Here is a 27,115-nt window from a genome sequence, read left to right as displayed (position 1 = left end):
AATATGTGGAAAATGTGCCTTTGTGAGAAGCAGCATGTCTTAAAGAGATGCAAACTGCTATTTATTCTCATTCTTTTGTTAAATCTTTGTGTTTGCCTTAAGCTACCTTTGGGGCTATGTATTGGAACATTTGTAAGTGTAGGTTCAATGCAGCATGTTATTATATATTTATTTATTGAGATTGTTTTAAGCCGATCCTATCAAAGTAATAACAGCAACATAAGCATCTGCAAAGTATATGGAACAGCTTAGAGATCACTACAAAAATGCATGCAGCTGCCTTTCTGCTTTGCGTTCTTAAAACTCTGTTAATTCCAATTTCTCTATTACACATTTCTGATTCACTGAATGTGAAAGCTCATACTGAAGCACATCCAATTAGCTGTGATTTAGTCCATTGATATAAGGATGGGTAAAAGAGAGAAAACAGGAAGAAAATAATTACTGAAATATAGAAGTTTGGCAGGACTGATAATGACTGACGTACACCAGAAAGAAAGTGAATGATGAAATTCTACTGGACCAAAATAATCCTCCCCTGTTGTTAAGTGGAGAATGGCATCTAGCTCTAAATTAAAATACCAGTTGCAGTGGATACTCATTGTGGATTACTCAATACTGATGCCTTCACAGTCAAGATCTGAGGCTCTTTGCTCTGAATCTGAATTGAGACAAAAATACAAGAAAGCTGTGCAGATCCAGTAAATCCAGTTGCCCTTCCAGTGGGGGACAGTGTTAACTGATTAAATCTGCTCTTGTGACTGGCTAGCTGTTAGCCAGAGGCATGAGGGATAGTTTAATTTACTTTAAGAAGATAAACTGTAGAATGAATTTGATCATGAGGATGCAGAAAGCAGTAATCGATCTTAAGGTAAGAGGAACAAGAAATAATTCTCATTTTTTAATGTGGGTAATTATTTAAGCACTCTGAGTTATCTAATTTATAATTCTCCTATAATTTTTTTTCCTGTGGAACCTAAGTTATTAACTACTACCATATTCAAATAAAGTACAGTTTGGACTATATAATATTCTAAGAAGTAATACTTAAAGGAGAAAGAAGGAAATGAATAATTTTTTTTTTTTTTTTTTGGTAAATAATGGGCCAGAATGAATCAAAGGCAAATGTTTATTTCACAGACATATGTATTTCAGTGGATTAGCTTTTAGACCATTTTTATTTGTCTACCTTAATAAATAATAGCCCAGCTGGGGCGTCAAGGGTTTTAGAATAATAACAGTGATTTAGCACCCACTCTTTAAGGTAGTACACTTTTTCAGAAAGTTTTTCTTACTATTTGAAATATGTAGTATCAAAGATATACTTGCTTTAAGTTAATGCAAATAATATGTAAATTAATCCCCACATATAGTCTGAATTAATAGAACATATATTGTAGAAAGACAAAAGTATATTTTTAATACATTGTATTACATTGAATACATTGTATTATAAAAATACCTTGTACTTTAACAGGAGATTTTTCTAACATAATATGTTAGAAATATGTAGCAGAGAGATGTTTTGTACATACTGGTACTTACTGAAATTTAGTCATAATCTATTCATGTCTGTCTGTTTATCTGTCTGTCTGTCTGTCTTTCTCTCTTTTTCTCTCTGTGTATAAAATACTTTCATGAAAATTTCTGAGTAGTTAAGAAATGAAAGAATACATGAAAATTAGAGGCTGGCAGAAGAAAAGAATGATATTTCAAAGATTAATGAAAAGGAAGTCTTAAAAGCAATAGGAAAATTAATGAAAATAAATGACATTGATAGGTACCATGAATAATCTCTAAACTTAGCTTTAGGTGGAAATTACGTTTTTTCGGAATACTTTTTAAAAGGCCCTATGTCATGAGGCCTGATGGGAAAGACATGGGTTTTCAAGACAGACAGACACTGTTATTTTCTAAGTTGAACTACTTTGTGCTAAGAGATTAGACAAGTTACTTAAACTTTTGGCCTCAAGTTTGCTCATTTTTAAAAGGAAATAGTAACACACATCTTTCTGCATTATCGTGTAGATCTACCTGCAAAATATATGTCAGGATATGGGCAAATAATAAATAGTGCTTTTTACTTTTCTAAGGATAAAACTTAGTCACCTGTAAGTAGGTTGTAAAACAATTATGTAATTTTTGAGGCTGCTGGAACTAGCTTCATACTTTAAAAAGCTTTGAGAATTACGTAATGTGAGCAAAGAATACCATCAAGAAAACTATTTCCCATATTTTAGACCCTAACCGTTTTTATTCTGTTTTTTAACCCCCTACAATGTATACTGAGATCTGACATGAGTATCTTATCAGATAATCTCATGATTATATGTTATTAATTTTCTGTTAAGATTTTGTGTAGAAATCGGTTACCATAATTTCTCTTAAACTACTCCACACAGTGTTTCTTGTGCAATGATTTGGCCCACTGTTTCCATTTTTAAATTTTCTTTGAGTATCATACTATTGGAGAAGCTAGGTGATACCAAAGTTTCTGATAGGCCTTTTTTCCTGATTAAAAATTTAAATTACAGCAGTTTCCATGAAAATATGTTCAGGCCTGAAATGGTGCGGTTTCTCATTCCTTTGACTTTATGAATTGTCTCTGACGTCGCTTTGCTCTGCTCCTTTCCAGACGACAGCCACGGAGCCAGTCGGGCAGCAGGCTGGGGTTTAGCATGGGGCTCCTCATTCTCTTCCTGAAATATTAAAGGGCCATTTTCCTAGTCGTACTTTACTGTCAATATTTCTAAGTATACTATTGAGTTGTAGGAACTGTGAGCTCAATAGGAAAAAAATATTACTCTTTGTCCAAGAAGGGAGGGGAGGGGAGGGGAAGATGAAGAAAAACGCTGCCCCTTCTGAGTTCTCACCACCTGTCCGGTTCCTTTCCTGTCAGTGTCAGCCATCAGCTCGGAAGGTGGAAGCTGCTTGATTTGCAGAAATGAACTTGTTAGTGGGCAATCTCTTCTCCTTCACTGTGCAGATATAGAAGAAACTCGCCCTCCTTTATTTTCCATTATCTCCTGTCCAGAGAGGTTACAAATATGCAAGTATGTCCAAATGTTTCTGAACTAAACATTCAACAACTGCAGCCCTCTCTTAAAGTCTGATACGACTTCTCTTTGCAGATTTGACATTTGTAATTGAGACACATGCCTGTCCTGATTTCTATATTAATTTGCTATTGTTTCTGTCCGTTGTTGGCTTTATACAAGGCGCTCCCCTTTGGCGGCCTGCTCTTTGCTTTCCGAGCGAAGCCGGTGCTCGTTTCGACTCACGGGGCATGCTCGGCAGCTGCCTGGCCAGCTGCTCCGCGGCTGGATACTTTGTCTGATTTGAGTCTAGGGACATGATCAGGCTGCTTTCGAAATATTTAATTTATCCAGATGCCACGATTTTCAACTTGCTGTCAGTTGTGATGAATTTGTTTCATAATTAATATTTGCAGATATGACAATGTGCAGATAGTTCTTTAGATGCGTACATCAAACCTTTAGATGCTTTCCTCTATTTTGTTTTCTATTTTATTATTTTCTTCTTTTTTATTAAGTAATTTCCTCTTCCTAATTTTGTTAATTTTTTAATTTATTAAAATAAAAACTTCATTTCTATTTAAACTATATATGAACTATACCTGTTATAATTTTTAAGCTGAATGTAAGTTTCACTGTATTTCAAAAGTTTAACTGTTATGTGCTCTACTTTTCATTGCATTCCAGATTCTTTTTAATTACTCTGTGATTCAAACTTATTTGGGAATAGATTAAGTTTGTTTATGGCTCTATTGTTAATTTCTTAGTTGATTGGATTAAGGTGAATAATATGTCCAATAAAATTTTAGTTTTTAGAGTTTTTAAAAGATTTCCTTTGTGGAAAATTTGTGTTAAATGGTTATCCATGGGTGTATGTGTGTTCTGTGAGAAATGTAATTCTTTATCTTAAGTTTGTTATTTAATTTTTTAATTCCTGTATATCCTTATGTTTTTTGGCTTTCTGAATTATTTACTTATTTATTTGACCTGTACAAAACAATTGCTATTAGAGAAGTGGATTTAGATAAAACTTCTGTCCAATGCCAAGGTGATGTCTATGGATTCCTTGACAGATTGACACTTCCTATGCATGAACTCTGTCTTCTGGGGGAGTATTCATGTTTTTTTATTGCTGGGCAACTCCAGTTATTTCAGTGTCTTCTTATATAAATGTCAAGGGCTCCATGGAGATACTTCTAGGACTATTCTGGAAATATTGCTCCTCAATCCAACATCATATCCAAAGCACACTTTCTAAAGATGAAGTCATTTCATTTTGAAACTTCTGGGCGTGGACATGTTAGAACCATTGTGATCTGAAATTGAATCCTTATATAAAACAATTAAAAACACAATGGAATCATTTGCTCTGCTCTTTTCCCAATAGTATACTCTTTATTCCTGTTTATGTTTCCATTTTTTCTATTATTTTTAAATAAATGTTCATATTTTCAGTATTATAAGCTACATAGCCATGGAAATAAATTACAATACCTCATTGAGCCACAGTTTTCTTCCATTAAAACCAAATATATACAAGAAAAATAATAAAAGTATTCTTAAAGATCTCCTGGGGTGGTTGTGACATTAATGCTAGATAATCATCAAGCATTTGGGAAAGCCCTTTTAAAGAGAACTAATCTAATTGAAAAAGTTTTAATAAAGAATAATATTTTTATATCTCTTTTAAAATTAAAAATATGTTCAAGGATGTTATTTATGGTGCAACCCTAGTAAGCATGAATGTAGAAGTTATGAATGATAAAGGTAAAGGTATTTGGTCTGTTCTCGGACCCTTAAATATCTTTAAACCTGTATGTGGGATATGTAATCAACTGTGAACCTTGTAATAACTGCGAAATATAATAGAATTGCAAAGGATTTGGAAGCATGTATTTCTTTGACAATGTAAGCGTATTTTTCTTTGTCTATGAGCAACTCAATTATTTGGTTCTGAAATAAATTAAGTAAAGCTTATTGAGTCTGATCAGCCCTTGTTTTCAAGGGAATTGTAGTTCAATTTCATTTTTAATTAGAATTGAACATTGTGGATTTCTTAATTCTAGTAAGCAAGATCCAGCAATAAAGTATGTACTTAATTTATATTAAGTTTCTAAAATTTAGTGCAGAGAGTGAGTAATATGTCTGGTTAATATTTAAACATCTCACAATGTTCTGTTGTAGAAATTTCCATTTACAAAAGCTGCCGTTCTATAACAAATTGCTTTCACTTTCAAATAAACCTGTTATCACCACATGAGCAAAACTTATTCAATTAAACAAGAAAACAAAGTAATTACTTATTCCCCTTTGATGTGCACAGTAGCTTATAATTTTTTTAGAAATGCCTAGGAGTGGTAGGTATGTTGGCTTAAAATCATTATTGCTTAAATATAATTTCTTTAATAAAATGTAGGTGTATTCATAGGAGACAGTCATTTCTATATAGGAAACTGTTCTCTTATGAGAGAAAAGTAACTTATTTTTCAATGTGGGAAGAAGCCACGCAACATAAAATCAGTTGTGCTGATGTTCTTTTCTCCACTTTTTCACGCTCATTTCTGTTTGTGTTTGTTCATTGGTGCTCTCTTGCTGTTCATCACATTGGGGCTGGTTGAGAACTGCACACCCGAGGTTCCTTCGCCTTCATTTCTGTGCATCCAGGCGTCAAACTGGATGTGTCCTCTGCACAGCAGCAGGAGGGAGAGAAAGGAAGGAGGGAAGCCTGCAGTGGGCAGCTCAGTCACCCGGGGGACGGCCGCTGGGACAGGACACTGAGCTGTACTCCAGATAGCGAATGTAAAAATGCAGCAGGCTGATTTAATAGTTAATGTGGTCTTCAAAAGGTTAACTCAGAGTCAGAATGGACCCTTGCTACCTTATCTATTTAAAAATTATCTAAAAAATACGGAATGAAAATGCACATATAGATATTTTTTGCTTTTCGACAAAAGGGAATAGTGATTCTCAAGAAAATCAAAAGCCTTTCTGGACCAAGGAACTGGAAACTCTGACTGTGAGTTCTGATGTGTTTGTGCTGTAAAAAGACTTTGTCAAATTCTACTAGATGGAATTTCAAAGAGGATCTGTAAACCACATGGGGACAGGACACGTTTGGCAACTATAAATCTTTCTAATTAGTGACATTAAAAAGGATGATATGGAAGTTATTTCTATTCTGATTGAATTTTCTGCCAGATGTTTGCATTAGTTCCCTAAAAAAAAGCTACAAATAATTCATGTCCATGTATGTATGTGTAATTCTTTAGCATGCCTGGGAATGAAAATACCCTTTAGCTGTTCATGTCTTATTATTTATCCTATGTCTGGCTAAAATCTCAGGTTTTATATAATTGAATAAATTAATTTCAGGAGGTGTTGAGGAATTATGTCTCAGTGAAGTAGATTGCTTTATTTAATGAAGAAAAATCAATAATAAGGGAACAAAACAATGTTTCCATGGTTGGTAAGAAAAATGTAATAATCATTATCCTAATTTTAAGAGACTTAAAGCTAATATTTTAAGTAATAGAATTATAAAAATTTAAAAACCCTAATGCAGTGTGGGGAAAAAATATTACTTCTTGGGTTTTAGGACTTTTTAAATTTGTGCTGCCTCCAATCTAACAAAAGGAAATGGAGCGCAGTAATATGTGAACAACAAAGGAAGAGCACCTGAGGTTTTGTGAATATTCAGTTTGGAAGCAAGCCCATGAAATTTCATCATATTTATGGCAAAACATTTTTTTCAGGATGACTTGTTTTCTTTTTCTTTCTTGATACCACTCTCTAGCTGGTATAAGTGGGGGGAAAAAATCATATTCCCTCAATTATTAGCCTGGTCCCCCCCTCCTCTTCCCCTCCCCCCTCCCCTTCCTCTCCCCCCTTCCTTTATTCCTCTCTCCCCCTCCCCTCCCCCTCCTCCACCCACTCCTTCCCCCTTTTCCTTCTCAACCCTCCCCTTCCTCCCCTCTTCCCCACCCTCCCCTCCTCCTTTGCCCCTCTCCCCTCCTCCCCCTCCCCCTTCCCCCACCCACTCCTCCTCCTTATCATCATCATCGCCGCAGAAGAAAACCAAAATGAAACCCCTCACACATTATATAGCATTTTACTCTTCTCAAAATCCTTCAGACACACCACCTCCTTTGAATCTGCTAACCATTTTGTGTGACTGGCGGGGCAAATGTCTTCTCTTTTTATGGATGAGAAAATCGAACTGCATGGCATGCCCAGCATCCCTTGGCTAATGTCAGGTCCAGTTCAAGTCCATGTTGGTTGCAAGCCAAGCTACATAAAAACAACTAGATAAGTTCAGAAATGTTCCTAACAGCTGTAAACATCCTGTAACACTTGTACATAGTGCAAGATTTGAAGTTTTTCTACAGTGAAATGTTAAAGGTAGTTTGACATATGACTTTTTTATGTTAATATCCATTTAAGTTTTCTCATCTATTCCCTTTATATCCACTCACCTTGTGGAAGAGTTATATATAAAAATTTCAGTTAAAAAAGAAACACTGCCAAAACTTGACTTTTTACTTAATGTTTATGTGATGATTCATAATGCTATAAATTGAGAAAACATTAAACATCAAATATACATCTAGTCAACAAGGCCTTTTTTTTTCTTTATGTGCAAGAAAATTGGGAGCTCTGTTTAGTATTCCTGATATAGAAACAATTTTGTAGGCAGTAGAATTAGAAATGTGAAATATCAAATCTTTTTTATTTATTGACACTATGACAGATGCCCCCCATTTTTCCCCTCTTTGCCCCCCTCCCCCCCTCCTCTGACCTTCACCACACTGCTGTCCATGACCACAGGCTATGCGTATATGTTCTTTGGTTAATCTCTTCACCTTGTTTTATCCAGCCCCTCCATGGACCCTCCCCTCTAATATCCGTCAGTCTGTTCCTTGTACCCATGCCTCTGTTTCTATTTTGTTCATCAGTTTATTTTGCTTATTAGATTCCACATATAAGTGAGATCATATGGTATTTGTCTCTCTCTGACTGGCTTATTTAGTTTAGCATAATAATCTCCAGGTCCATCCAGGCTGTTGCAAAAGATAAGAGATCCTTCTTCTTTACAGCCCCATAGTATTCCATGGTGTAAATGTCCCACAGCTTTTTATCCACTCATCTACTGATGGGCACTTGTACTGTTTCATGATCTTGTCTATTGTAAACTGCGCTGCTATGAACATAGGGGTGCATATATTCTTTCTGATTAGTGTTTCAGGATTCTTAGGATATATTCTTGGAAGTGGGATCAACACATAGAAAAATCAGAAAATGGCAATAAACCTAAATAATAGCTAATTATGGAGATGCGTTTAGAGATATTTTGTTCTGTTATTATCCATGAGTCTCTCTCCATTCATTATGGCTTAATTAAATATATTCTTAGTTTAAAATATTGGCAGCATATACTTAAAATTTTAAAATAGTAAATTTTTCAAAGACTAAATGATGTGGAAAACTCTGTGCTTTTTCTTTGATCTTATTTATTCCACTAGAGTATTATGTAGTCCCAGAGATGCACCCATGTGGTTAAGTGATGCTGTGTTCTCTCTCCATCGCCTGTCTCTTCCTCTCTCATACATTCATATGTAAGCACAAAAAATAATAAGTCGTAAATCAGAAGCTTATGTACTTTTGACTTAATTTCTAAATATAGATGGTGCTTATATTGTTTTCTGTTCTTTTTGAGCATGCCTTGTTTGGTGTAAAAGTAACAGAATGTCTACAGACAGAAAGAGAAATGCCAGCACTTGGTAATATTAGCAATATATTTACTAATAGAAACTATGTATCCCCCCCCCTCAATATTGGCTATAAAGTAATGAAATCATGGTAGAGAAATTGTTAAAGATAAATACCCTTTAATAGTTTCAATTCATGAAATACCTTCCCAGAGGAAAAGAACCCAGGCACTGTGTTATTTATCCCAATCTCAAAGCCCTCTCCCTGAAAATAAAAGGATTTAGGTTTATACTTTCTGGTCCCCACTCTGTCATTGTGTTCTCAGCCTAGGGCCTAGAATAATGGATTCATGCTACATAGGTGGATCTGCCAGGCACAGGAAAGATAAGGAGCGGAGAAATAAAATAGAGTGCTCTTCTCAACACTTTGAAGCTACAGTTGGGAAAATAGCATCATATTTTTAAAGTTCTTTTTAAAGATTAGGCTTCTTTCATGCAACAGACATGGCAAAGGTTGTCGAAAATATGAATTTAAAAAAATAAAAGATGCAATATCACATTTTTTTCATTATTTGAAAGCAGTATGATTTAATGGTAAAAGCACAGAAACATAAATTATGAGGACACATTTCTCTAGTCTAAAATCTGCTATTAAGCCCTGGCCAGTGTCGCTCAGTTGGTTGAACATGATCCCACGCACCGAAAAGTTGCGGGTTTGATTCTGATCAGGGCATATACCTAGGTTGCGGGTGCAACCCCCAGTCAGGGTGCCTATGGGAGGTAACTGATTGGTGTTTCTCTCTCACATTGATGTCTCTTTCTCTTCCTCTCCCTTCCCCTCTCTCTAAAAAAAATCAATAAAAACATTTAAAAAAAAAAGAAGCAGCAAGGTGGACGGAATCACTTTAAAAAATAAATACATAAATAGATAAAATCTGCTACTAACTATGTGGTCTTTATCTAGTCATCTTATGTCATGATTACTTTATTTGTGAAAACAGAATAATTCCACAGGCCACAATGAGAAACTGAAGTGCAATAAAAATGTATCTATATTAAGGATACCTAATAAAATATGAGATATCCCCTCCCCCCCACTTTCCTCCTTTATTCCCTGCCTTCCTTCCCTGCCTCCCCCCTTCCTGAATTATTATGATAAAAGTTGAGAATACTTTCTAGAACTCTGACAACAGACTTAACTTTTTTTTTTTTAATATATCTTTATTGATTTCAGAGAGAGGGAGGGAGAGACAGAGACAGAGACAGAAACATCAATGATGAGAGAGTCATTGATCGAGCCCGCAACCCGGGCATGTGCCCTGACCGGGAATCGAACCCCAATCGCCTGGATCCTAGGTCGACGCTCAACCGCTGAGCCACGCCTGGCCAGGCAGACTTAACTTTTTGAATACATTTTTTTTCTTTACAAAAGCAGGAGGTCGTTGCTTCTTTTTAATCTCACTAGAATTATTTAAATAACTTTGGATACATCAAGTTAAACAATTTGAAATCCAAATAAAGATGTTCAGTGAAATAAAATGATGCTGTGATTATGCCTTGAATATATTCAGTCTGATTACAGTGAATATTCCTCACAAAAATAGCCTTTTTATTTAACTAACAAAGAAAGGTGAGCATATTTATAAAATGTAACAAAAGCAAACTAGAATCTTGCAGACCTCTTTAATGGCATCCTAACAATACAATGCATAATAAAAGGGCCAAACAACAAAACTATTAACAGGGAAAGCAATTCCAAGAAGAAATAATAACATAAAATTTGAACTCCCAGGTCAAAATAATCGGTTTAATAGATTATCACATAGTACATGTCTGATATTTTTATTTTTCACATACATTGTTTTTAAATGAATATGAATATGCTATGAAATGTTAGAGTCATATATTTAAGTTTATTTTTATTTTTCTGTTACTATAACCATGAATCTTGAATCAAAAATGTACACAATCTGTTGTTTTAATACAGGCATATAATTCACACAGTATCGATCTCAGTGTCTTCTCAGGAAGCAGGTGCATCTGACGCGCTTTATAAATTCACCCTTTCGCCAGTCTATTTGTCTTTGTAAAAGATGGCTGTGTAATTGAAAGAAAAGGTGTGCTTTAGTGGAAAGATCACCAGACTTGAATTCTGAAAACTTTAGTTTGACCCCTGGCATTACTGGTTATTAGCTCTGACCTTGGATCAAGCTCTTAACCTTCCTGGATCACAATCTCAGCAACTATACAATGGGAATTGAAATGACATCCCAAGTGCTTTGAAAAAAATCAACAAATAACTTCTAAGACAGTTTCTCACTCATAGTAGATGTACAATCATTACTTGATGATTTGGCTTAAAGATAACTCAGAAGACCTGGGATATAATCACAATTATTTTCCTGAATCTTCGTATAAAGTTTGGCTGATATTTACTTTATGTGGAAGTATTATTTTGCTAGGGCTGCCATAACAAAATACCACACACTGGGTGGCTTAAAAAAAAAATTATTTCTTCACAGTTCTGGAGCCCGAAAATTTAAGATCAAGGTGTCCACAGGCTTAATTCTTCCTGAGGCTTTTCTTTTTGGCTTGCTGATCACCACCTTCCCATTGTGTCCTCACAAGCTTTTTTCTACTATCTCTCCCCCTTCTTATAAGGACACTAATCATCCAGAATTAGAGCCCACCCATGTGACCTCATTTAAACTAAGTTACCTTCTTAAAGGCCCTACTTTTAAATACAGTCACATTCTGAGGTGTGCTGGGGTTAGGACTTCAACATATAAACCTTAGGGTACAAGATTCAGCCCGTAGCAATGGACCTTAACTTTATCTGAAAACTAAGGTCTTCTTATGTTAGATTTGCTCTTGTTTTCCACATGAAGACTCAGGAAACATTTCTAGCTGTGGAGGCCACAGAAATGATTCGAGCACTGGACTAATGTTTTGAAGAAGCTAAATGACGGAGGAAAACACAGGCTCCCCCCTTCGGTTCTTGATTACAGGTGGTAGTGGGGGATCCCAGGCACTGTAAGCAGTGAAAATAAGAAGAACAGGGTTGACATTCAGTGGGCTCACATGGGTGAGTTGAAAACTCTGGGAGTGTCTGTGAATGGTTTCAGCCTAGCTGTGGAATTTAACGGACATCCCCTTGCTGGACACTGTGAGGAAGTGGACTGTCAAAATGACGATAATAGCACCCTCCTTCTGGAATAGAAAAGACGTTTTGGTTGAATAGTAAGAAGAGAAATCAATAAGGAGACTATTTAAGTTGCAGGAGCTGGAACAGGGCCCTTTCTCTCTTACTCTTCCCAGTTTTGATTTTTTAATGACCCCCCGCTCAATATCTGAATATCATGCGCCACCCAGAGCCGACATGCTGTGTGCCCAGGGCACTGGCAGTGCAAACCTGTGTTGGAGCAGACTCTACCCAGGGAGGTTTGAGTTTTGTCAAGTCTGTTCATTTGCCGTATCCTGTCCATGGATCCGTAGCACCATTGATTTCAGAAGTGGTTATTTGGCAAATGATAGAACCTAGCTTTATATACTATGCACAAGGAGCAATGTATTAATATAGTTCACAGTAAGAAATATGGCATTAGCCACCTTGAAGTTGGCAAAGACATTTCACTTACAAGATCCTATCAACACAATTTCACATGTTCAAATCCCAGTGGGCTAGTCTCCACCACACTTTACTCTTATATAGCACATAAAACAAAATAAAATCAAATAAAAATAAATGGGTTTTAATTATATATTTTAGAGAATTATAAGGAGGCAACATAACACACTTAGCCGAATGTTTGCTTTTCATTTCAGAGACAAGATGGCTTAAGACATTCTAATGAATGTGCATAAATGACACCACAGCAAAATGTATTGATGAGTTTTTCAGTGAGTGGGTATGAAGTGTAGAACAAAACAGTGCTCATAATGCATTTGTACCCATATGCTCTTCATTCATTCATTCGTTGATGCATACATTTATTTATTTATTTATTTATTTATTTATTTATTTATTTATTTATTTATTTATTTATTTTTAAATATATCTATTGATTTCAGAGAGAGGAAGGGAGAGGGAGAGACAGAGGGATAGAAACATCAATGATGAGAGAGTTGTCATTTATTAGCTGCCTCCTGCGCAACCTAGACTGAGGATCAAGCCCAAAACCTGGGCATATGCCCTAATCAGGAATCAAACCATGATCTCCTGGATCCTAGGTCGATGCTCAACCGCTGAGTTACACCCAGCTGGGTGATACATACACTAATTTATTCATTAATTCAGTAATAGAAAAATGTTTTGGTTCTGGTACTATAAGAGGCATTGGAGATATAAAATCAACCTATGAAGTTCCTATCTTCAAGCAGGTCACAATCTATTGCTACCAAAGTTAACCACTGAATTACTCTTAATTCCTGGGGATAAAAAATAAAATTTCACTTTGGAGATGAAAGCCACTATAAATGCTTCATATGATGTCTTATTTGTTTGTGCAGACATGACACAACTTGAGTGAATTTGACTATGTTAGAAACAGAAAAGTGTCACAGGATGACTAAGCGCCATTTCTGTTACTAGTCTAGCAGCTATCTTGAGCATGCTGAGATTTTAGCACTCATGAACACTTGGGCAAGGATTAGGTTTCCTCTCAGCACCTAGTGGTTCTCTGAGCTAAATAAAAGAGGGTGGGAGGCATTGTGTAGGAATCTGGTTTAATGATTCCTATTTTCATGAAAACATAATGTGATTTTTGAAAATAATAATTATTATTATTATTATTTTTTTTTTTTGAGGAGGCAGAGGAGGAGGAATTCTTGGCTTCAGGGTATTAGTAATTACCAAATATGGATGTTTGAATGAACTTGTTCAGTAACATTACACAATATTTACCTTCTCTCATAGGAATAAAATGCTGGTTGAAGTACTTATTTGAGTAGAAATATTCCAAATATAAGCAAAATGTTTATAGCTGCATTAAAATAGTATTCATTTAACCATGCATGATTTATTGCAATTGTCATAGACATGCAACAGGTTTTAGGGTATAAGCACTGTGAAATCATTTTGAAAGATGAAATTAGCATTTCATTATACTTAATAAGAGAGGAATGATTCACTTAGGAGAGTTTTAAGGCATAGAATCTAAATACTTAAATTTTCCTTATTTTGTCCCTAATAAAAGTTCAATGAAAAATTAAAATATTAAGATGTGATGTAAGAAACCACATCATAAAACTATTTGAAATATATTTTAATCATAGAAATTGTGTTATTTTTGAAAAGTATATTCCTGACCAACAGTTTTAGAGCAAATTTTATGTCTGCAATATATTTAAAGGTATAATAATTGTCTTCATTAACAATTTCTTTAAATCATAGGATTAGACTACATGTTTTTTGTTGTTGTTGTTTGTAACAGAAAGGGTCTTTAAGGATAATGTTGTCCAATCCTTGCATTGTATGGATGGTGAAACCAAGGCCTAGAAAGATTATATGAGTTGTCACATAGCTGTTTAAGTGTCAGGGTTGGTATCAAGATCCGTTACCATCTCCCAGCCTACTGCCTTTCATTTGTCTTGTTATGGGTGGTTTATTTGCCAGTAACAAAAACACTCAAAAGGGGAGGAAAACTTCGGCCAATGCAAGTGAAGGAGCTGAGCTGGACATGGAGCCTGTGCATGGTACTCCCTCTCTTGTCCACTCTGATCTCTGTTTTCTCTGAATTCCTCTTTCGTCACCAGTTTCCTTAGCAATGCTCATAGTTTTCATGCCCAGAAAACGCTAGTTTGCAGATTAAATTCCCTGTAGTCAGGGAATTTATTCTGAACGTGGATGCCACTGCTCATAAGGTGCTTTGTGTGAATTAGGAGACTATGCCCCTCCAGGGAAATACAGCCTGGGTGTCAGTGAGCCACCCTAGCCAGCAGCCAAGCCTGCCTCTCCATGACCTTATCACCTTCAGGCCCAGCACCATCTTCCTGACTCATTTTTATGTCTCCATTCTAATTTCTGACTGACCCTGCTTATACCAAATATTGTCTTAGTTTACAAGGTAGGAATCAAGACAGAGAACCTCAAACTTATGACATATATAATATATTTGAGCAAGAGAAGCAAAGGATAGTTGAAATTCCATGTCAGGAAATCTTGGCCTTACATTTGCCCTCTCTTTTTATGAATTAGACCTTCCTCCCCAGTAGACCTGTCATCCTCGGTCTTAAGTTGTGCGAGGTCATGAGCAGAGCTAACAACGTTCACCTGTGCACCCAGGGACAGTCTGCCACCAGCCGAAGCAGACAGCCCAGTTGACAGCTAGCTCCTTCCTTTTTGCATTGGCTTGCCTTTGAATGCATTTTTAAAACAGAATCTCACTAGAATACTGGATCTTTGAACATTTTAGGCAAGCCTCACCTCCCCGTGTTCAAAATGCAGTGCTAACAATGCAGAGGACACTTTTTATTTGATTTAATATAGGCCAACTTCATTGGAAATCAAGCAATAGACAATTTCTGAAATTGAGTCACTGGATTGAGCTCCTTGTTTAAAACCTCTATAAGGGCAGGTAGACGGCACCAGGAACCAGATTTGACAGCGTTTAAGAGGCAGCCACCTCAGGTTCAACCACTGCAGGTGGAAGGTGGAAAGAAGAGACAAAATCACATACAAGGCTGTCTCTTCAGGGCTATAGGGAGGTAATCAACTCTAGCTAAAGATAGTTTATTACTAAACCACATTGCTTCATTGTAAGCTAGCAGGTATAGAAAAATATCATGATATATACTGCTAATAAAGAGATCACAATGTATTACCAAATATAATCAGAACAGACAAAATATGCAGTGCTAGCTTTTTATTTTGAACTAAGTTAAACCTAAATCACTAGGTTTCATAAATGTTAAACAGTCAAATAGTTGACATTTTTAGAAGATATTTTTGAAGATCATTTAACTCTCTCACTGAAACTGGGTCAGCAAATTTATTTAAATAAAAAATGTGGATCACCACATCCCTGTCCTGTGTCCATGGCAAACATATTTCAAAGAACCACTTCCACTGTTGCCTGACCCTGAACCTGGCCACACAATCCTTCTCCTGGCAGCCACTCATTGCCTTTTAATTGGGCTTAGTACTCAGTGAAAACTGTTGGTCATTCCACTGGTAAACTAAACTTCCTGAGAGCAGGGACCTTGCCATACTTACCTTTGTATCCCCAGACCAGCACATCACTGGTGCAAAGTGACACTCAATACAGAGTTGAAATGGAGAAGTGGTCCAAAAATCATAAAAAATTGTGTTTCCCAAGCAGGTGATTCTCAAAAGACAACATACAAGTGGCCAAAATCACAAGAAATAATACATTTAACTTGTAATTTAAAAAATTTGGACAAATAATTTTTAGCTAGATTGTCAAATATTCTTTTTAAAGTAACATCTAATGTTGATGATATGAGGGGAAATCAGTAGAAGTACTAACATATATGGCTAGTAAGAATAAAAATTCTTTTAGGTTTTATGGAGGAAATTTAGTTTATCAAAAATAATGAAAACAGAAATACTTTCACTAGAAATTTTACCCAGGGAAAATAATTTCATGAAAATAGATATCTGTGCAATGATTTAGCAATGAGGAAGTTTGCTGAAATATAATATTTTAAAAAATAGAAACAATTTGTATTAGTAATAGTCAGGGATTGGTTAAGTAACATCTGTTTATGGCCTCTCTTCAGAGTATTATTTATATTGTTTACATATGTGCCTAGTATACAGCTATTAAAATTATATAAAAGTGTACATATCAACATGGACAAATATTTAGTGTGTACTGTTAAATGTAAAAAAAGATTGTAAAATAGTATTTATGCTATGTGCTTTTATTTTGTCAGTGTTCGTGTGTATGAGCATAAGCCCTGATAGGACGGCCTAGAAACTCTAGCGTGCTATCATTTGCCACCTTGACAAATAGGGAAATGGGGCTGTTTTGTTTGCTTCTTTGTTTTTGTTTTTATTTTTATTTTCCCCCTGTATTTTTTCTCAATTATTATGATTTACTTCAGGAATTTAAAACATGTAAATTTTTATATTTAAAAAATTGATTTGTAGAGCAGTTCTTATTTTTTCTTAAAATATTCTCCTATAGTGAGCAGAACATTCAAAGTCATTCTCTCGATCATTGTTTTAAGAATTGTAACTTCAGCATTTAGCCCGAGGAAGCCTTGCCTGAGGGCTTCAGTGTGAGCACTGGAGAGCCAATTGTAAATCTGGCCCCCTGTTCACCTATTCTTTCTTTTATTCCTCATTCTTTGTCTCTCCCTAAATTCTCCCACCCCTTCATTAAAACACTGACCGAGGGGGGGGGGAATGATAGACATCTGATGAGCTTGGTTTGCTACAGAAAGCACACAGGAGACAATGAAATTTTGCTTAGGTTCTCAGTGGTGGTGCTTTTTTCTTATTTTAAAAATAATACATACTTATTTACTACACCCAAAATTGGAAAGTACAAAATATTTTCAAAGGAGTTGAAAACATGCCATAATGTGGATTACTTACATCAAATATCAGTTATTTTTCTATCCATGATTTCCTTTACTTAGTTAAAATAATGTTATAGATACAAGTATATGTTTTATTCTTCCTAACACATTGTTTGCGGGTAGTTTTTATCACACGCTCTACTACCAGTCAACGTAAAACGTATAAATACGTTTCCCGCGTACAATGCGCTAATTGAAGTGCATTCTAGGTATTTTGTCAGAGGTCTCTTCTTGAAGAGCAGCTGCTGTGCCAAACCAGCTTCATTCTCAATTATTCTTCCATTTAGCAAGACTCTTGAGTACTTGCCGTGTGCCTGCTAAGGGCCAGGCGTCAGTGGCAGAGACGATCAGGCGATGCCTGCCCTCGAGTGGCCCAGGCGGGCACACGTGCCCTGCTCGCCGGAAGGCTCAGTGAACAGCAGTAAGAAGCAGTAACTGGGCAGTGAGGTGCGGGCTTGACTGGAGCCACCCAATGCGCCCCCGCTGCCTGCGCTCGATGGGCCTTTAGTCACGTCCCAGTTTCCCCTAATATCCACCACCTACATTTTCTCTCTCATGGGAAACAAATAGTACTGGCAAATCACTATTATTTTTTTCATATCAGGTAAGTCTCACTAAGAGGAGTAAGCTCTATAATCCCCCCCCCCAAATTAATTTTACAAGTTTAAACAAAGAGAACATGGGGTGTTTTCAAGTTCATCTGTCCCATCATAGTTATCTTTGGTGTATTTATTAAAGAACAGAGAGGAATCTTTACATTAAATATGCCTCAAATAATCAGGGGCTATTTTCAAAATGGTTAAAGACAGAACAGGAACTGACCCCTCAGGAGGAGGCCCCTCATTCTGTTATGTGTATATCCCTCAGTTGCTGTACCTGGGGCTTTGGCTGGGACATCAGGGCAGAGAACAGAGTAAGGAGTATAGTGGGGGGCCTTCGGGGGTTCAGGACAGTAGCTATTGGCCAAACAGTGTGTAAGTATTTTAACATTTTAATGACTGGTATGTCAGACTGAACCCTGGGGGAAATATATCAGAATACTCTAGTGATTTCTGCTCTGGGGAAGGACATGCTATAATGGCCCTAACATCTCTCTTTTTACCTTGTCTGTGGTTAATATCTGCTAATCTTGTGAAATTAGAAATTCCAGATCTACTTGGCCAATTAAAAAAGAGAGGGAGAAATTCCACATTCAGACAAGTGAAATCAAATATCGACATTATAGGAACACTGCTTAAATATTGTTGAGATAGAGAAAAAATGGGAGAGGCCGGTAGGATAACTCTCTGGCTGGGCTTGATAATTGGGAAGTCTGAAGTATCTGTTTATTTTAAAAGAACAAAAAATTCAGAAATGAAAGTTATCTTACCTCAGTCACATTCATAAGATGTTATTATATGAACTTTTAATGCATATGATAATATATTTTATGGTAATATTTTTAATAATTTATTCTCTTTTAGCTTTCCTTACTGGAAAAGGCTGGATTTGGAGGTGTCCTTCTATATATTGATCCTTGTGATTTACCAAAGACTGCCAGTCCTGGCTCTGACACCTTCATGGTGTCACTGAATCCAGGAGGAGACCCTTCTACGCCTGGTTACCCAAGTGTCGGTAAGTTTGTTGATAATCTTCATTATTCTTGTAATCATTACAAGGTTGTAATTTATAAGTACATGCTACCTAAACTAAGCAAGGGATAGTAAATCAAAGAATTCTTACCACTCCATATTTTCAAAAGTGATTTTTAAAAAAATTCTCAGATTACAGACTATACTCACTTGTTGGAATAAATATGTTTAAAAGTCTATAATAGATTTTCTGGCTGTAATCTTAATCAATTACAGTATCATGAACAAAGAAAAAACTTATTTTATATGTTGTGATTGATTGACTGATAAGAAAAATAACATCCTGTGTGATGAGCACTCACATGAAATGTCTGCTGCTTTGGGGTGGCTGTAATAACTTTAAGCCCAGAGCCTAGGGGTGCACATAGTCAAGCTGGGTGAATAGAGTAGTGAGAAAGGATGCTGGAGGAGAGTGGAGTTAATGTGATCGAATCATGTAGCTCCCTGTGAGAAGGGATCTCACTGGTCTGGCCGGCCTTTGGCAGCACACATCCTTCTCATTCCCTGGAAGCTGTGTTCATGATCGTGGGGGTCACGTGGCAGAGAAAAGACGGTTGTAATTTTGGAAGGTGCTCATTGCCTCATTGAATTTCTGCCCATGGTCATGGACAGATATACATTTACACAGATGTGCCTGAGGATAAAGCTCTGTGGACCTTCGTCCAGAGTGATACTAACCCATTAAGCATGACATTTCAGTCCGTATCTAAACTAACACAAAATTCATGCAGTTATTTACATGTTCTGCCAATATTTTTCTTGCTCTCAACGAAATATCACGAAATACTTTACTAATTATCTTACTCAAGTGGAACTGTTGTGACTTTACCAATCAATCAATAACTTGCTGCAAGAAAGAAGTAAATTGAGGTACGAGTGATAATTTGTGTTTTTCTGGGGGAGGATATTGATTACTGCTTTGTTTTCTAAAAATACCCCTTTAAGCCATGTAAGAATTTCATCTGGGACCTCATTGATCTGTATATTGTGCAGTCTACTGTCCCATTACTACAGTTTTTTAATAAAAATTAGGAGGTGCTCATCTGCAATTTCTGGGCATCAAAAATCTCAGTCCAGCTGCCTTATTTGCAAAAGCTCTCACCCCCTGGTTCGGAATGCCTCAGCTTCAGGAGGCTGCACCTGGCAGCTGAGTCTTTGTGACAATCAGTGGGCTGCAGTGCTGCTGGAAAGGAGGTACTTTATGAATACCCTGCTTAAGTTAGCAAGTTACCCAGCTGGCAACGTTACTCTTGACATTATTTTGACCCAGGTCATTTCATAAATGTAGAATTCAGTCATCTCTAGTAAAATGTTGGCTAGTCGTCAGTGATCTCAGGATGCTTTTCCCCCCTTTTATTTTCAAGTAATTTCTACTTTCAAAAAACTGCAAATATAGTTACTCTGTATGCATTTATCCCAGTATCCTCTAATGTTAACATCTTACATAACACAATAAAATGATCAAAGTCATAAAATCAACATTGATACAATGCTATTAACTAATTATAGAATTGATTCCAAATTTCCTTATTCTCTTACTATTTTTTTTTTTTTTTTTTTTTTGCTGCTGCAACATCCAATCCAGAATTCCATACTACATTCAGTTGCCTTGTTTGCTTAATCTTCTCCAATCTAAAAGGCTTTCTTTTATTACCTTGACCCTTTCAAGAATATTGAGTTGATTTTGTAGAATGCCCCTCAGTTGACCCAGCCCAATATTTTCTGCTGATTATACTGTGGTTATGCATTTTTGGCAGAAGAAGTGATATTCTCTTCTCGGTGCTTCATATAAGACAGTGCATACTGTGGCTGTGTCTCATGTCTCATGATGCTAACTTTAATCCCTTGTTTATGGTGATGTCTGACAGTTTTCTCCACTGTATAGTTACAATTTTTTTTCTTTTGTAATTAATGAATGTCTTCTGGAGAGATAATATGGGACTATGTAAACATCCTCTTATCATACTTTTCTCCATAAATGTTAGCATCCATCAATGGTTCTTGCCTATTACAGTTATTATTGTGGTGATTGTGAAATGATGATTTTCTATTTCCATCAATCCTTTAGAATACTTTTTAAAGGAATATTTTTACGATATGAGTAGTCTTACTTGCCACTTACATTCTTAAACAAAGATAAAATGACTAATCACTTTGGAAAAAATATGTCAGAATTTTTAGATTCAATGACAAAATAACAGTTCAATAAATGATATCATCTACTATATTACTTAGGTATTTATAGATTACTCACATGAACAATTCTTTTGCCAGAGTGAGCAGGGGAGATGATCTCTTTTGTACATATGCATCCTTAAATAACACAAAGGAAGGGAAAAGATACAACCCATTATATTTCTCTTTTTGCCCTGGATGCTAAGGATGTCTGATTAACTGCAATTGATCTATATCCCTGTTCCTGATTTACTTATCCCTCTTTGTTGAAATTTTCTTAAGTGTCTGTCTTAATGATTTTAATCACATTAAAAAAAATGCAACCCTCCTCAAAAATTTTGGGGGGAGAAAGAAGGAGAAGCCAGGTTGTGAATTGTAAATAAAAACTACAAATAAGAATTTGTTCAAAATGAACAATAGTATCTGATTTAACCTCTTCAATACCATCAGGTAAATAATTATTAGAGGAATTAATGTAAAACTACCTCTTTTTCCAGTTTTAGGAAGTTTGTTTTATTAACTAACCTAATGATTAAGTTCCAGAGAAGTAGTATAGAATGACAAAAATCCAGAGGTCATTTTAGTTAGTTTGTTTGTTTTTTAATATATGCAAAGTAAACAGAATAGTATAATGAACTCTCTGTGCCTCATTAGGATTCATCAACTATATACATTCTACCTGGGGATGTTTTGTCTATGCATCCCCTTACACCCACAGCACCCCTTGCTATTTTTCCAGATAAAATGGATATATACTGAAATGCACATGTTTTAACTGACTGAAGAATACACCTATGTAATTTCCATGCCTATTTAGCTAAAAAACATTTTCATCACCTTTCAAGTTCTGAGTCCCTTCAGAGTCACTCCCCATCACTGGCTTCAGCTAACCACCAGTCTCACTTTCCTCATGGTACCAAAATTTAGAACATGATAAAAATGGAAACATGCAATATGTGTGTATTCTGTGCAGATGCTTTTGCTCAGAATAATGCCTGCAGTGTTGTGGCATGTATCAGTAGTTCATTTCCTTTGATTGCTGAGCATCCCACGAATTTCGTGTTGGTTCAAGTAGGTGTTTTTAAAGAGAAGGCCGAGGCGCTCACTCTTCCACAGGACGTGATCCGAATGGACTGCCCACAAGCACAGGAACTTCCTACACGGTAATTCTGCTCCGTGGGTCTCCCTGCATATTCAAATATTCATGGATTATTATAGAATTAGTGCTAAGAGTAAACATTTTTAAATAACCTTTGCTTGTATTACACGAAAAACGAATCTTACCATTCTTTTAACAAAAACAAGACTTTCACTTCATTTAGTCTATTAATTATCTTTTCTGAGCCATATTTTATTCAAAATAAGAAACGTGGAATATCTACACCTGTGTCTATCTCTATAGCCCACAGATTTTAGTAAGAAAATGCAAAACCTCGAGCTTTACCCGACATTGATATAGGAGCTTTGAGGGAGGGGCCCAACCTTCTGTGCCCTAAGGGACTCTCCAGGTAATTCTGACGCAACTGAAATTTGAGAACCACAAAACTACAGAAATGTATTCTTTATCTCCCGCATCTGAATGGGACCTCGGGGCTGCTGACCTGAACTTGGTGATCTCATGTTGCTGTTCCCTTAGCGTCTTTCTTTGCTGCCTTTCACGTTGCTGCCTCCACCTCGGTCGGAAGTGAGAAACGTGTGCGTTTCGGACCCTCAACCCAGTTGTTGTCTCAGTAGGCTCTCCGTGAATATTTGTTGAGTGAATAACTTGTTCTGTTAGCATGGCTACTTTTCTTTGATGATTCTTATTCCGGGCTATACCTTGATTTTAAGTAACCTAATTAAAATTAATTTTTTAAAAGTCTATGTAAGCACTTATCCATGATAGGTTTGTTCACAAAAGAATTTTTTTCTCCTTAAATGCTTCTGTCAGTTCTCTCTCATCTCTTCTGCCACTCAAAATAACAGAAAATCCAATGATTCAAAAAGTTTTGAAAGTCTAATTAAGATATTAAGATGACAAAAGTCTAATCTATTCTCTTAGTTTCTTTGATATTTCCCCAAATAATGTCAAATATTAAATGTCTAAATTATCAAAAAACTTCATCATAACTGTTTTTACCAGCTTGCTACAAATGTTTCAGCCACTTTAAATTATGATCCAAGCAAATCTCATCCAGGACCGTGTGGTTTTAGAACTCTAGCAGGCTTGTAGCACAGTTCTATTGTCAGTTTGAAACACAAGCAACTTGAACCTGTGAGCTAGGGACCCAGGTAAACAAGGCATAAAAACAGATATTTACATTAATTGGTAATAATTATAGCAGCAGTGATCAGTTATAATCCAAATGTACTTAGCCTAAAATTATTAATCAATCAGCTACATAGTGTGAGGCTCAAAACAAAGAGATAATCCGAAAGATATGGAGCGATCATAACAGTAGGGAGCTGAGAAATGGATATCTTTAATGAGTACTCCACTTGGTCTATGTTGAAAAATGGAAAAGAAAATTCTTCCCCAATTTCCAAGCATTAAGATCACTTTATATCTGAAGGACTAGAAATAGTAATAAGAGTTATAAATTATTTCCATATGCTTCCTTTAATAATTTACCTTCTGAAATTCTGTTGGCTACAGAGTTGATTTTCATTTTAGTGCTGTCTCCAGACAACTGTCCGGCTAATCTGTGGACTACTAGTTAATTGAAATCCAAGACATTTCTTTCATCTTGACTTAGACTTAATTCTTCCTATACACTATTTCCTGAAATTCATCCTGATTTATAGTGTTGTGTCTGTGTCCCTCTCTCTATTTGATATAATCTTGGTTGTTTTGTTTTTCTTTGTTTTAAATTCTAGAGAGGAAAGTCAATCATTTCGTTGGTCTTACTCTAGTGGAGGGTATCGAACAACACAGTATATTTAATATTCCCAGTGTTACAATTCAACGGATCTGTGTGTTGTTTACCTACTGTCCGACATCATCTCTGCCAACCAAAACCATTTAAAGAATATCAGTGTAATTCGTGACAAGCCTTCACTGGGTGTTCTTGGTCCAGTTAACTTGACAAATGTCGAAAGGCTGACTTGAGTTGGCACTAAATCAACTGAGACAATGTTAAACTATTCCCTGACTAGAACAGCAGAAAATATAAATATATGCCTAGTTGTCAAAGCAAATACGAGATATTCACAGCATGAAATGCCTCGTCAGTTGCTTAAGAAAAAATAAAGTGTCTGTATCTTTACTGTTTGACTGTAACTGGTGGTTCTTGTATGTGTTCCAAAGGCTTCGGATTTATACGAAATGTCCTTCAACTTGATTCCTCAAACCACTTAAAGGGTTGCTCATTGTTAAGCTGTTTGAATTTTTTCAGAAAGTTTAATTTACAACATTGAGAAGAGAGCTTATTTAAAGTTACACTGTTCCTTTCAAAAATCTAAATTTTGTTTTGAAAAATAATTTTGGTTATATGCTTTTCTAGTCTCAAACAGGAAAATATCCAATTGTGTAAATGTCTAAGATTATATCCTTTTAAAGGACATTTTTGAATGACTATTGTTTATAGCAAATTTGTGTCATATAGTGTATCTGTCACTCATAATGTTCTTTCATTGTACTGGAGGTCTCTATTTTAAATTAAACACACACTCTACCTGTTTAGGAATCAAGTTTCCATAGAAGTCTATGGTGATTCTAAGAGGATGCTAAAATCCACTGCTCAGAAAGAAAATGATTCATTGATAAATTTCCATTACAATGAATAAAATGTTAATGAACAAAATCAACTAGGTAAATTTAGAAATCTAATTGGTGTATTGAAAGATTCATGAGTTGGATAGTGTCCATAGTAAATAGAGAGATGCTTGAGAATTACAAAATGGAAGGTTTTTATAGGCAGAACCTGGGCATGACAAGAAAGTTATTAGCAAAAGAAAAGAAAGGTTTCTTTCAGGCAAAGTCACCTGTCTTTGGGGAAAGGGAGGTAGGGTTCTTATCAGGCAAATACCTCACTAGTGTCCATCAGGAAATTCCAGACTGATTGGTTTAAGGTCACATTCCTGGGAGGGGCCGAAACTGCAATTAAGTGTTGGTTTGCTGTCCTGGGTGCAAGTGATTCCATCTTGGGTTTGCTGTTTCTTTGTTTCTTTAATTTTTATTTTTCAACCACAGTTAACATTCAACATTATATTAGTTTCAGGTGTACAGCATAGTGGTTAGACATTCATATAACTTAAGGAACAATCACCTAATAGGTCTGGCAGGACCTGGCACCACACATAGTCATTGCAGCATTATTGACCATATCCCCTATGTTGTACTTTGCATCCCCATGACCACTTTGTAACTGCCAAATTCGTACTTCCCAATCCCTTCACATTGTACATCTTCTCATATGTCTACTGGTCATCTGTACGTTTTCTTTCCAGAACTGTCTATTCAGGTCCTCTGCCCAGTAGAACAGAGAGCTCAAAAATAAGCCTATGCCTGTAGGGTCAGTTAATCCGTGACAACAGAGGCAGGAATATATGATGGGGTAAAGACAGTCTCTTCAATAAATGATATTGGAAAAACTGGACAGATACATGCCCAAAAGTGAAATTAGACCACTTTCTCATACCATAGACAAGAACAACTGAAAATGGAGTAAAGATTTAAATGTAAGAGCTGAAACTACAAAATTCCTAGAAGACATAGGCAATAAATTATTTGGTATTGCCCTTCGTAATATATTTTTAGATATATATCCTTAAGCAAGGGAAACAAAAGAAAAAAATGAATAAATGAGACCACATCAAACCAAAGAGTTTTTGCACAGCAAAGAAAACTGTCAGTGAAATGAAAAGACAGTCTACAAAATGGGAGAGGTTATTCACCAATGATGTATCCCATAAGGATATCCCCAAATATCCAACATTTTTGAATAAGTCATATAACTTACCACCAACAAACAAACAAACAAAAAACTCCCCGAAAAAACACCAATTTTTTTTAACAGTAAGAAGCAAATTGGAACAACATAATTAATTTTTCATTTTTACAGCACTTCTTTATCTTATTAGATTTTTCAAAAGAACTGCTTTTACTACCACATTTTATCGATAAGTGAAAAACAGCCTTCATTAAAGTGACTTGATTAACAAGCAGCAATTAAATCCCAAGTTGCCTAACTTCTAACCTAAAGAGGATTCCACTAATATTACTTTGCATCCACCGTACAACTGAAGTATTTGAGATTTATGGAAATAAGTTGCATTTGCTGTGACATCAGTAGACAAATGATCCAAATTTAGTGCTGAAGAAAGTTTAGCTTCAGTTTTATTTGTTTTTCTTCTACTTTCAATATATGCTTGAGGGTAATATTGAAGGTGAAATATTATTGTAAAATTATAAAGCTTACCTACAGGTTTAGACTGTGTCAATATAAAATCAGAACAAATTTAGATAGAATCATATGCAATTTCCAATATTTTTTCCAAAGTACAGTTTTGTACTTTTACCTATAGAAATGGAAATTTCATATAAAAAAATAAATAAATTGAACAATTAATTAACTAACCAAAAATGTGAGTAAAAACAACAAAGTCAAAAAGATTCTGTTTTATTTTTTTCTTTCTTTTTTTTCTCTTAAATATATCTTTATTGATTTCAGAGAGAGGAGGAAGGGAGAGGGAGATAGAGATAGAAACATCAATGATGAGAGAGTCATTGATCGGCTGCCTCCTGCACACACATACCCCCCCCCCCCCCCCCGACTAGGGATCGAGCCTGCAACCCGGGCATGTGCCCTGACCGGTAATCGAACCGTGGTCTCCTGGATCCTAGGTCGATGCTCAACCGCTGAGCCATGCCCGGCCGGGCTGTTTTATTTTTTCAACTAAAAAATTATTTTGTTTTGGAAAAGTTTGAGAAAGATTGGTACTACTTCTTGAAATGTGTGTTGGGATGAACCAATGAAGCCATCTGACTTTGTACTTTCATTATTGCCATGGTTTTCATTACCGATTTAATCTTTTACTAGTA

The 27,115-nt window shown here is 35.9% G+C and overlaps 1 protein-coding gene across 3 annotated transcripts in view; it reads left to right on the top strand.

The window, feature by feature from the left end:
* NAALADL2 (N-acetylated alpha-linked acidic dipeptidase like 2) overlaps positions 1-27,115 on the top strand; it is a 910,351-nt gene that overhangs the window by 556,981 nt on the left and 326,255 nt on the right. For all 3 annotated transcript variants that reach the window (XM_016218033.2, XM_087818309.1, XM_087818310.1), the window contains one exon: positions 18,751-18,901. In XM_016218033.2, coding sequence (XP_016073519.1) covers positions 18,751-18,901 — 151 coding nt within the window. The remainder of the gene's footprint in view (positions 1-18,750; positions 18,902-27,115) is intronic.

Source organism: Miniopterus natalensis, chromosome 6, assembly GCF_054644295.1.
Source record: "Miniopterus natalensis isolate mMinNat1 chromosome 6, mMinNat1.hap1, whole genome shotgun sequence".
In the NCBI taxonomy this organism is placed as follows: Eukaryota; Metazoa; Chordata; class Mammalia; order Chiroptera; family Miniopteridae; genus Miniopterus; species Miniopterus natalensis.
The sequence above is the reverse complement of the archived record's forward strand: the minus strand, read 5'-3'. Positions and strand labels throughout refer to the sequence as shown.